Raw genomic sequence first — 12,531 nt, forward strand, 5'->3', positions numbered from 1 at the left:
GAGTGAAGTTCTATGCATTGGAGTGCTGGGTAGAGGAAGAACTTGCTGTATCTTTTCAGTGGCCTCAGTTCCTAATGCTGCTGCTGATACTCAAGAAATCTTTAACCTGAGTTGCTGGGCAGCTTCTAACTTTGTTCTAGTTTTAACTTTTTTTACTGAGCTGTCAATTTACACAATGCTTTACTGTCATTACTAGTGAACCAATTTTGGTACCATAACCAGCCTCCCTAATGTTTATGGTTAGAATGAATAAGACATTTCATGACAGTAAATATGAGAGGACTGAGTCTAGACCTGTAGTATCCTTGTACAAGTTTTGTCTCTTGAGTACTAGAAATACCTTTTTGGACTGTTTTCACTATTTATGGATGCCAGGGTTCTTAGAAGGCTGCTTTAAGCTGTGTAAAGAATACAGAGCTAAAGCTTTCAAACAAAAAAACCAACCCCACAAAAACAACAACAACAACCCCCAGATCCCCCGACACAAAAGAGTATTTGATGATCTCAATTTTCTTCTGTTGGTCGTAATACTTTTTATAAGGACTGACTGAAGCCAGACTCAAAAAGAATCAAAGCTTTTCAGTGGATGCCAGAATTTGAAGACAAGCAAACACTTCAAAAAGTCGTGAGTGTGTTCACATATCTTGCCAAGTTTGTTCCAAATCTGTCCTCTGTCAGTTCACCCCATCAGACAACTTCTGGAAAATGTTCAGTGACACTGGACTGAACAGGGCAGGCATTCCTTTAATGAGTTTGATAGGTAACAGTTCTCGTGCTGAAATGCTGCAGCATTGTTTAACTGTCTCATTAATAGAGGCTTGTAATGAGGAAGTAGGAAGCCAACATTCTTGGTTTCAAAAGATCTTTTTAAATACAAAATAGGCTTGTTTTGTGTAAAAAATAGTTCATGATTTAAAAACCAGTGATTCCCAAGCTTTTTCTGAGCCAGCTAATTGCTGTGATTTTTCAATATTACTTAGGAGCTGTAACCCAAACTTATCAAATAACTAATTCCAAGTACTGTGGGATGCAGTGGTGTATCCACTGTGTAAATGTAGAACTGCTGCTACCTTATCTTGGAACCACAACTGGTAATCACTACTCTAAGACATATGATTTACTAACCATAAAAGACAATCTCTACTCCTTGTGGCTTTCTCTCTGGGGAGAGGCATACTGTCTTATTACCGTATTTTTTAGCTCAAATTTCTGCTTCCAAATAAGTGGAAATAGCTAGAATTGTGGGAACAGATTCAGGAGGGATAGTTAGGATGTTGAATGCTAAAAATCCATAAGGAATTAATGTATTTGTAATGAGAAATGGGGCTTCGTCATACATCTGACTTTCACCTCCCCTAGCCATAATGCTAGGTTTATGTTGTGTGTCTTCATATGCTTTGTGTTGGCTGAAGATAGACACTAAGATCTGTGGTTCTTTCAGCACAGATCCTGTGTACTTTGTCTAGGTTAGGTGGCAGTTCTGTGGGCTGTCCTGAGTGAGTGCAGAGGACTGAACACACTGATAAAGCTATGGATAAATGTTCTTTCTAGACATCATCTACAGCTGCTTGTTGCCCTCTCATCTGGAATAGGCGATTGCTTCCTGCAGCCCAACTGATGTACTAGCATGTGGCATAATTGGGCTGATTTTGCCTGAAAATGAATTTTAATGAATTGTTGCCTCACACAAAGAAGTGGGGTGATGATTTCTGACATTGGAATGAATAGAATAGAATAAAATAGACCAGGTTGGAAGAGACCTTCAAGGTCATCACGTCCAACCCTTCAACCAATCCAACCCACCTAAACAACTAACCCATGGCACCAAGCACCCCATCAAGTCTCCTCCTGAACACCTCCAATGATGGCGACTCCACCACCTCCCTGGGCAGCCCATTCCAATGGGCAATCACTCTCTCTGTACAGAACTTCTTCCTAACATCCAACCTAAACCTCCCCTGGCGCAGCCTGAGACTGTGTCCTCTTGTTCTGGTACTGGCTGCCTGGGAGAAGAGACCATCATCTGCCTGTCTACAACCTCCCTTCAGGTAGTTGTAGAGAGTAATAAGGTCACCCCTGAGTCTCCTCTTCTCCAGGCTAAGCAACCCCAGCTCCCTCAGTCTCTCCTCATAAGGCTTGTGTTCCAAACCCCTCACCAACTTTGTTGCCCTTCTCTGGACTCGTTCCAGCAAGTCAACATCCTCCCTAAACTGAGGGGCCCGAAACTGGACACAGTAATGGTGACAGCTGGTATGGGGGCATAGTCTTTTCAACTGTTACAGCTGCATATGGAAAAAGATCCCCATCCACAAGCTCGGGAAAGCTTATAGAAGTCTTCAAAAACATGGCCTTAATTTACATTTTTCCTATTTAAAGGGAGTACTTAAAGTAAATGATGAGAGTTGCTGTTTAGAGAGTAGAAACAGGACTGTGACTTGGACATGAAGAAAATGTGATCCCATATTGAGGCACTAATAAAACTGATTTGTAAGGCTAATATAATGTGTGAAGTAATTCTAAACTTTCAGAAACGTTAAGGTTTAACATAAACTAAGTAATAAAATGTTGGTAATCTAAGTAATTGTTTTTCTTCTTGCAGCTGTTGCTTTTCCTCTCTGAAACGTTGTCCCTTACATACAGTAGTTTACTTATTTTTGTGTTGTATTTTCTGTGTGCTGCAAATGTGATCAAGCCCCCTAATGTTTGGCATGCTTTTTTTTTAACAGTTAAAGAAGGAAAAACATGAAGTTGCTATTTAAACAGTGATTATGAGAGAGTCTTCTCATATAAAGGCTGGTTCTTAAAACTCATTGACTGTACAATGGCAATGTTGCTGCTAGTTAACTGTGCAACTGAGCTGCTGGGAGCTGCTCTTAATTGAAAAAGGAAGGTTTTGTTTGTTTGTTTTCTTCTCTTGCTGCTCGTTTGCATTGTGCCATTGGAAAAAAAAAACTAAAAGCACAGGTGATCCACACCCCAGGATGAGATTCTGTCTTACCTAGTAGTGAAAGCGAGCCCTCTTAATGGAGAAGTTGTATTGGAGAATATTTGTAGCTGAGGATATTTCTTGAAATTGAAAGTGAGACATCCGTAAGGGCAACAAGGCTGGGGAGAGGCCTTGAGCACAAGCCCTATGAGGAGAGGCTGAGGGAGCTGGGATTGTTTAGCCTGGAGAAGAGAAGGCTCAGGGGAGACCTCATTGCCCTCTACAACTACCTGAAAGGTGGTTGTAGCCAGGAGGGGGTTGGTCTCTTCTCCCAGGCAACCAGCACCAGAACAAGGGGACACAGTCTCAAGCTGCGCCATGGGAGGATTAGACTCGAGGTGAGGAGAAAGTTCTTCACCGAGCGAGTCATTAGTCATTGGAACGGGCTGCCCAGGGAGGTGGTGGAGTCACCGTCCCTGGAGACGTTCAAGAGGAGATTGGACGTGGCACTTGGTGCCATGGTCTAGTCATGGGGTCTGTGTTGATAGGTTGGACTCGATGATCCTCGAGGTCTCTTCCAACCTTAGTTATACTGTTATACTGTGATCTTACCTTGAGGGAAAGCTGAATACCCCTTTTTGGTAAAAGCTCATGCATCATTGCTGATCTTGACTGCAACACAGTCCATAGTTGTGGATTTCAAACTACTGTACTTTCCATGCAAAGTTATGTGTGCATTTCTGTGATGAAGAAGGTGGGTTTTGTCACGTGATTGCCAGCCCATTCTGATGAAGCTTAAATGAATATTGCTTTCCTTTATGGTCAGTGGACATAACTGAGAGCTATTAAAGCATTTTTAAACAAGAGATTTAACATAGGCTCTTTTGTAGATAAACTTCACCCTTCCTGTTTTGGATAGAGCAACAAGTTTACCATGGAGCAGATTTAGGAAATAGCTTTCCATCAATTCAGTGTTTTATAAATAAAAATTGCAGGGCGAGGTCCTTCCTCTGGCATCAAGCTGATTATTTCCTGTTTGATCCTGAACTGGTACATTTCAAGTAAGGGGATTTGGTGGGTTTTTCTTTTTCATCCATCAGAGAGGAGAGCTTTTGGAATTTTATTTTCATTCATGGTCCTATGAAAATGCAGTTTTTGCACCTGAAGATCATTGTAGAACAAAGAGAAATTAATAGGTACATAAGTTGTTGCTCTTTCAGGCAGGGTTTTTTTTTGATGTAGCTGCATAGTTGTTTGTAGCTGGGCATTCTTAAACATAGCTGGGTATTATGCTTGAGCTGAAAAGGTGTCATTGGTAAATCTTTTTAAGAGATTATCAGCACTTCTAGTGAGGTTTAGGAAATGATGAATTGTAATTGCTGTGGATTACCTGAGTTCAGATTTATCATCTGCTCGCAGAAGGCACACGTTTTCTACAAGAAGAATATGTGAGAAGTAGAACTTTAAACTGCTCTTTTACTGAAGGAACACACAAGTCAATATATGAAGTAACATTACCCTCATCCAACACATCTGTTGTAAAAGAAGCCTATGAAATCTAGGCCACACACAAACTGGTCTCCAAGGGCCTGTAGTTGGTGTTAGAATGCCGTTATTATGTGGTCTGATTGGTTTAGTAAAGAATTATCTCCAGTAAAACCATGTAACATAATAGTTCTTGCTCTCCCACATGGGAGCTACTTCTGCTTGACTGAGCAAGACATTTCTTGAAGCAGTAATAACGCACTTGCTCTTGCCAAAATGTAATATTAAATGAAATGTATCATGATGTGCATTTCTGTTGTGTGTCAGTTCTTTTTCATTTAAACATTCGCTTAAAGTCTTCCGCCGTAGTATTGAAAATGATTTAAGTAAATGTGTGGGTTTCCTAGCAGTATACTTCAAGTGAACTTCTTCCTTCTTATTGAAAACTTGTTTGTAGTTCTTTTAAAGCAGTGAGGAACTATCTGGAAATTGTAAGGTTTGGTAAATGAAAACTCTGTTGCTGAACTTTGCAGTCATTATTTGCCATGCAGTACATGTCACAGCAGCTTAATGCAGTTATTGCTTTATTTGCCATGCAGTACATGTCACAGCAGCTCAATGTTTATCTTGCACCGTGCTGAGTACTTTGTGTGTGGTGCTTTCCCTGTTCACTTTGGCTTAAAGGAGAGCTGAGACAGTTCAATGGTTGACATGAGCAGTTTTCTGAATAGTACCAGCTTGGTTGGCTTTTGCTGTGATTGTTCAGAATTGTATAGCCTCGCTCTACGGATTTGTCCTTGGGTGACTCTGTGACACTTCCTGTCATTGTTGAGGACTTATCATTTTAATTGCCTCTTATTTTTATTGTCTCTGCTCAATAGTGTGATACAAAAGCTGTGTGTTCTTTATTTAGATTGCTTCATAAGCATTGAGTAAGTGCACAAAAACGTGTAACTTTTGTTTGGATGGAGAAGGGAAGAAAGGAGTTGAGGAGGGGTAGTGCTTTCCACAGAGATGATGATTAGAGGTATTACTGCTGAGGGGCAGAGCCCATCAAAGCAGAAGTCATAGGAAGATGAGGCTGATGTGCAGAAGACAAGGAGGCAGCATGGCTCTGTTTGGGCGCTCCTGTAGTTGCTGCACACCCAAAACTAGTCACTGGCTTCCCCTGAGCTTCCATGGTCACCACCCTGTGCAAACAACATGACTTTGCTGTAATTACAGAGGTGTCACCAGGGGCATGATTCAAAGCAAAGGAGTATCCAGATGATGTCTTGAGCTTAAACTGAAGATAATGCTTTCATGCAAGTAAATAATTTGACCTGCATGTTTTCTTCCCAGGGGATTACACAGCATGGAAAAGTTCTCAGGATCCAAGCCAACTTTTCAGGGTTTTCAGTCTTAAACTGTGTGTTTAAACTCAGCAGTTTGCTGTAGTTACACAGACCCACCCCCAGTTTTACAGAGCACTTTTCACCTCTTTTCATACTAGAATTCTACTTTAAAATGAAGTGGGAATCCTTGCAGTGGTATTGTTGTAGACTGCATATTCCTCTTTCAAATCAGTTTAATCAAAGGAATAAATAAAAATGCAGGCAGGAGATGCTGTGTGCTAGAAGCAAGATGCAGACCAGCTGTGCCCCCTATGCAGGGAGCAGCAACCAACACCTGGGATGTTCACAGGGGGGTGGCCTCAGTGCCTTCTCCCATGGGTCTTCTCGCAGCACCCCTTCCTGCTGCACTGTGCTCACTCCCTGCCCTTCATGTTGCTAGTCCTGGTCCTTAAGGGCAAAGCAGAGTTCAAATTGGAACTTGTGCTGTTTTTAAAATGATGCCTGTATCAGCATCTACTCCACATGAGGGACTTCAGCAGAACTTCCAGTCGGGTATTTAGATGCTGCTAGAGTCTATTAAACCAAGTGCTTGAAATTTTCAATGGAAAGGGAGCCAGAATTGTTTTTTAAGTGCAAACAGCTTTAATATTCTGCATATCTCCAGCAAGTAGCAAGTTAACATGGAATTGTTCATTGTTATATGGTGGATTCTTGTTTCCCCCAATTTGCATTTCAATGAATATCTAATTGGTCTATAAACACATTGGTTAATGGGTGCAGGAATTATTACGTGGATTCAAGGCAAAATTATTAGTGCATTTTTAACAAAGGAACAGACTTGTTGATATTTTATGATGTAAAATTGTGTGCTGCTATTGTTACCAGGTATTCAATTTGTTGTGTTAATTCAGCTCTTTGTAACCATGAAAAATAGTTCATCTTTAGTTGAAATCCAATTTTCAATGTCTTGATCATGGGAATTGTCTGCAAGGGGGTTTAATGACAGTTCTGAGCACTCTGGGCGCTGTGGAGCTATAAATTTATATGTTGTGCTCATAAATGTAGCTCTGCAATTACCCTGCCACTGCAGTAATGAAAATTTCTCTGTGCATTTTCAGCAGAGGATTAGCTTATTGTACGTAAGGAGAGTAAATTTGGAGTAAGCTAATAAAGTCTTATTTGCATGGTCGAGAAGAATCTGAGGTAGGATCTAAATACACTAAAAAGTAATGATTTGGGGAGAGGTAACATTTCCTTTAAAAAGGTGTCTTTGGCAAAGAAAAAACTGGTACCAGCAATACTGAAAGTGATTTGGTGTGTGGTAATTTCCCTGTTTGCTAGTATTTACATGTGCAATTGTAACACAACCTTACTGCACATGCAGTCGGCTTAGAGCTGGGTCTACATTACAAAATCTTTCAGCAAAGCTTTCAGTTAGGAGTACAAGAGAAAGTATACCTCATAGTCTGTCTACTCCTGCTGAGAAAACCTGGCATAGATGAGGCTGCGTTAACAGAAGAGCACTCTGTCAGATTTACTTTAGGTCTGCTGAGGAGGGGAAATCAGAAGCTGGCTTTATACCACCAGAGGGCTATACCAGCCTAACTGTCTTGGTTTAGCTACAGGAACTAAAGCTGTTACCTCTGTCTGGTGTAGAGGAGCCCTGGGGCATCACTGAAGCAGGAGAGACTTCAGGCCGTTTGCTCTTTCATTAATAGGATGTCTGGAGGAGATGTGGTACAGACTAGGGCTGTACTTGTGCTTTGTGAGTTCAAGCTCTGCCTTTGTCAGAAATCAAACGACTTCCAGGGAACATGCTGCTTCATTCCTCCTTTCATGGACTATTTGATACGTGTGGGAGATGTGCCCTCAGCAACTGAAGTTTCTGTCTTCTGAATATGTGTTAAATGAAAAGTTGCATGAATCACAGATACAAGATAGCAATTGCTGGGCATGTTTGGCCTTCCCAAGGGTGAGTTAGTATCTAAGGCTTGCAGGCTGTGGTTTATGAGCCACAACTCTTAACTCCTTTCTGCATATGAACTGAGCCTTGAATGTCTTTGGCCTTTTGGATGAGGAGCTGAGAGCAGGCACCTCTGAAGATGAGGGCTGACTCAAGCACATACATGTGGCGCAGAGATGCTCAAAGAGCCTAGAGCTGTGTTGTGGTGCTGTGAAAGAGTTCTGATGGGGGCGTGAAAGTGTTAATCTGTCAATGCGTGAAATGATAGGGATGCTCAAAAGTGCAGCAAAGATTGTGCTGAAAAAGAGCAAAGGATTGGAAATTCCAGATTAAATCATGAGCATCAGTTTTACTTGTCAAATCATCACATCCACTTAATGTATGTGATCCTTCTCATGCCTGGTGATCCTGCTTGTGTGTTCAAGCAGAAGTACCACCTTCTGCATTTAGATGAACTTGCTTGCCCATTTCTTGAGTAAAGCTGCTGGAGCCTTGCATGCACAAGTCTCTTGATTGCTATTTAAAAGGCTTTTACTTGTGCATAGAGCCAAGAGTCCAGAGAAGGGCAACGAAGTTGGTGAGGGGTTTGGAACACAAGCCCTGTGAGGAAAGACTGAGGGAGCTGGGGTTGCTTAGCCTGGAGAAGAGGAGACTCAGGGGTGACTTTATTGCTCTCTACAACTACCTGAAGGGGGGTTGTAGGCAGGCAGAGGTTGGTCTCTTCTCCCAGGCAGCCAGTACCAGAACAAGGGGACACAGTCTCAGGCTGCACCAGGGGAGGTTTAGGTTGGATGTTAGGAAGAAGTTCTATACAGAGAGAGTGATTGCCCATTGGAATGGGCTGCCCGGGAAGGTGGTGGAGTCGCCGTCATTGGAGGTGTTCAGGAGGAGACTTGATGGGGTGCTTGGTGCCATGGGTTAGTTGTTTAGGTGGGTTGGATTGGTTGAAGGGTTGGACGCAATGATCTTGAAGGTCTCTTCCAACCTGGTTTATTCTATTCTATTCTACTCTACTCTCCATGAGCATTCAAAACAAGTGCCACAGTTGTATTAATTCAAAACAATGGCAGGAGACCATAGTTAATATTGTCCACCTTGATATAAAATAAGCACATTTGTCAGAGCAGTTCTTACTGGAATGAGAAGTGAAGATTCAGTTGAGTCCTCAGAGGAGAAATTTGCATCTCCTACTTGCTACTCAGTTGTACTTTCTACCAGCTGTGGACATGGAAGGGATAGAAGCCAACTCGTAGCCTGGTGGGACTTGTCTCTCCAGTTGTCAGAGAAGTGCAGAAGCTGTAGTTGTTAGCTTCTCTGGATCACCTGGAGAACTTATAAATCCTGCACAGGCTGTAGAGCTAAGCTGGAGGAACTTGATGTGTGGGCTGAAACAAGGGTTGTTAATACCTTCATTTTAACTTACCCTTTTACTGGCCCTATTGCCCTTTGAATATTGTGTCCTGTTCTGCTGCAGCCTCACAGATCTCAGACGTCCTGATTTTTGGAAAACTCTTCAAAGTGAGCATGAATTTGCCTTATATACTTTCTTATTCAGAGGACAATCAAGCCTATACATTTTGCATGTGTATATAAAATAAATATTAATATCTCTATTTGGAAGAGCAGCTGCTTCTGCTTCTCTTTCATCTGCCTACTGAAGTGTTACTTATTCTGTCTATTGTGCTGGTATTTTACCTTTGTTCAGAGAATAAAAGTATGCTAGGGCCTCGGTGAATGATCACCCTATGGCTTTAGCTGTTTTCAGGATTACCTGACCTATATATCAGACAGAGTGATCATGTCATTGGTATCATTCCCCTTCTTGTTTTTCAATATAAGGAGGTTATTTCTTCTTTTCCCACACATGGAATCATTTTTAGTTTCTAGTTCCAGATGCTTACAGATGAGCTTTCCATGGTCTGAGCTCAAAATCAGTATCAGCTGGAACTTTGAAGATAAGGTTATTCTCAAACCTTGTTGGGTCACGAGTTTTTCCAGTGTTCTTCTCCAACAGAGAGCTTTTTTTGCTTGTCTGGAGCCTTTTCTGCAGTTTTCTTTCTTTCTCAAGTGTCATATTCTCAGCTTATTTTCCAGAAATCGCTGCCTCCTCATCTCTGGAGAAGATGGATTTTAACATGCCATGACACCTTTCTTTTTTTAAGGGGCCTTTGAGTGCTTTCACACTTCTATTAAATAGTTGACCATACCATTAGGCTGTAATTAATATCTTCTGTAATTGATATTCTTGTGATTGATAATCTCTGCTCCCAAAGCACAGTAAGTTCTCTGAGGGTTGCTGGTTGTGCACTGCTTCAGGTATAAACCGGTTTGTGAAGTTAATTCCACTTTAAAACTGTGGCTCACGGTTCTTTCAGTTGTGCTGATGCATCTGGTTTTGGAATTGAATCACTGGATTGCAGTGGGGGGACGTAGTTTTTAAAGGGATCATCTCAGTGATGCAATTTACATCTCAGCTATACAAATAGGTTTATCAGCACAATTGAGAAGGAGGCAGATTGCACCAGGAGGATCAGAAGTAGCAGCTGGGTTAGAAATCTTGTTGAGGGCAAATTGCTCAATTATTGTCAGAGGACCTGAGCTGCTTCCTTTGTTTTTGGTTGTGAGAACTGCCTTCCTGCTCCACCTTCACCCTCTTCCCCTATTTTAGGTCAGTTCTATTTAACACAAGCTATTGAAAATGTCCATCTCCTGTGTGAAGGTGTTTAGCTTCCAGATTGTTGTGACAGCAAAGTGACTTCTGATTCCAGATGCAGCAATGGTGATTACTCTCCTGATTCTCCTCCAAGTCTTTTGTGAAAGTTTTGAAGAAAAAAGTGCTGAGGGTCAGAGAATTTCATCTGTTTTGCATGAGAGAAATGGCAGATTGAAGTCTTTACCATTAATTTGAAGACCAGTTAAAAGCAGAGCATTTCTTCCAGCTACAGCTTTGAGTGCCTCCCTGTGTAGGAGACAAGGCAAGGTGTCTGTGTTCTCTATTAGTGCCAGAGTTTCACTCTTGCTGGGGTTGCACAGTGTCCTCTGAAGACTGACAGTTGCCAGGTTGGTTTACCTGTATGAAATCATAGATATGTCCTTGGTCTGCCCACTTCAAAGGTGATAAAATAGGACACATAGATATGCAATAAAAGGAAGGGGGGCAAGTTCTGAACTATTCCCCCAAAATATAATGGCTCTGAGGAGAAAGAACCTTTCAGAAATCATTCTGTGAAGGTTGCTAGCAAGCTTGCTGCAAGTACTTGAAAGGGATGAATTACCCCAAGTGAAATACCATCTGTCTGTCCTATGGCTAATCAGAGACAACAGTTCTTCCTGAGCTTTTCCCTTGGAAAGAATCAGAAAAAAAGCAACCTGGATTTGCTCTGAAGTTCTCTTAGCAAGTACCATGTTTTGCTTGCTGTGGAGCATGAACTCTTGAGTTTCGTGCTGATACTACCAGTCATCAGCAAGTTTGCAGATGACACCAAGTTAGGAGCAGATGTTAGTCAGAGGGTAGAAAGGCTCTGCAGAGGGACCTCGACCGACTGGACAGATGGGCAGAATCCAATGGGATGGCATTTAACAAGTCCAAGTGCCGAGTGCTGCACTTTGGCTACGGCAACCCCATGCAGAGCTACAGGCTGGGGTCAGAGTGGCTGGAGAGCTCCCAAACAGAGAGGGACCTGGGGGTGCTGATCGACAGCCGCCTAAACATGAGCTAGCAGTGTGCCCAGGTGGTCAAGAAGGCCAATGGCATCCTGGCCTGCATTAGGAATAGTGTGGCCAGCAGGAGCAGGGAAGTCATTGTGCCCCTGTACTCTGCATTGGTTAGGCCACACCTTGAGTACTGTGTCCAGTTCTGGGCCCCTCAGTTTAAGAAGGACATTGAAACACTTGAATGTATCCAGAGAAGGGCAACAAGGCTGGGGAGAGGCCTTGAGCACAAGCCCTATGAGGAGAGGCTGAGGGAGCTGGGATTGTTTAGCCTGGAGAAGAGGAAGCTCAGGGGTGACCTCATTGCTCTCTACAACTACCTGAAGGGTGGTTGTAGCCAGGAAGGGGTTGGTCTCTTCTCCCAGGCAACCAGCACCAGAACAAGGGGACACAGTCTCAAGCTGCGCCAGGGGAGGTTTAGACTCGAGGTGAGGAGAAAGTTCTTCACCGATCGAGTCGTTTGCCATTGGAATGTGCTGCCCAGGGAGGTGGTGGAGTCACTGTCCCTGGAGGCATTCAAGAGGAGATTGGACGTGGCACTTGGTGCCATGGTCTAGTCATGAGGTCTGTGTTGATAGGTTGGACTCTATGATCCTCGAGGTCTCTTCCAGCCTTAGTTATACTGTGATACATTAGTACAAGTTAGAAGACAGGAAGAGGCAATTATGCCTTACAGCTGAACCCCATGTTGAACCCAATCTTAGACTAGAATAGAATTAACCAGGTTGGAAGAGACCTTCGAGATCATCGAGTCCAACCTATCACCCAACACTATCTAATCAACTAAACCATGGCACCAAGCACCCCATCCGGTTGATGATCTCAAAGGTCTCTTCCAACCTGGTTAATTCTATTCTATTCCAGTCTTTGGTGTGGATCTTCAGTAGGACCTAACTCAACGAGCGTGCTAACGTGAAGAGCCTTGCATTTAATCAGTTTCTAAAATGTATTGTTTCTAGGTCTACAGACAAGACTGTGAAACCTTTGGCATGGTGGTGAAGATGCTAATTGACAAAGATCCATCATTGGAGAATTCCCTTCAGTTTGCCCTGAGGCAGAATTTGCATGAAATAGGTGAGCGATGCATTGAAGAACTCAAGCGTTTCATTGTA

At 42.6% G+C, this 12,531-nt stretch overlaps 1 protein-coding gene across 1 annotated transcript in view; it reads left to right on the forward strand.

Annotated features, from left to right (window-relative positions):
- Nucleotides 1–12,531, forward strand: part of PPHLN1 (periphilin 1) — a 77,372-nt gene that overhangs the window by 62,755 nt on the left and 2,086 nt on the right. The window contains 1 exon segment of the mRNA XM_068170242.1: nt 12,379–12,531. Within this exon segment, the coding sequence (XP_068026343.1) occupies nt 12,379–12,531 (153 nt within the window).

This window comes from Melanerpes formicivorus, unplaced genomic scaffold, assembly GCF_026170545.1.
Source record: "Melanerpes formicivorus ecotype bairdi unplaced genomic scaffold, bMelFor1.0.p_v2 SCAF_3, whole genome shotgun sequence".
NCBI classification, from domain to species: Eukaryota; Metazoa; Chordata; class Aves; order Piciformes; family Picidae; genus Melanerpes; species Melanerpes formicivorus.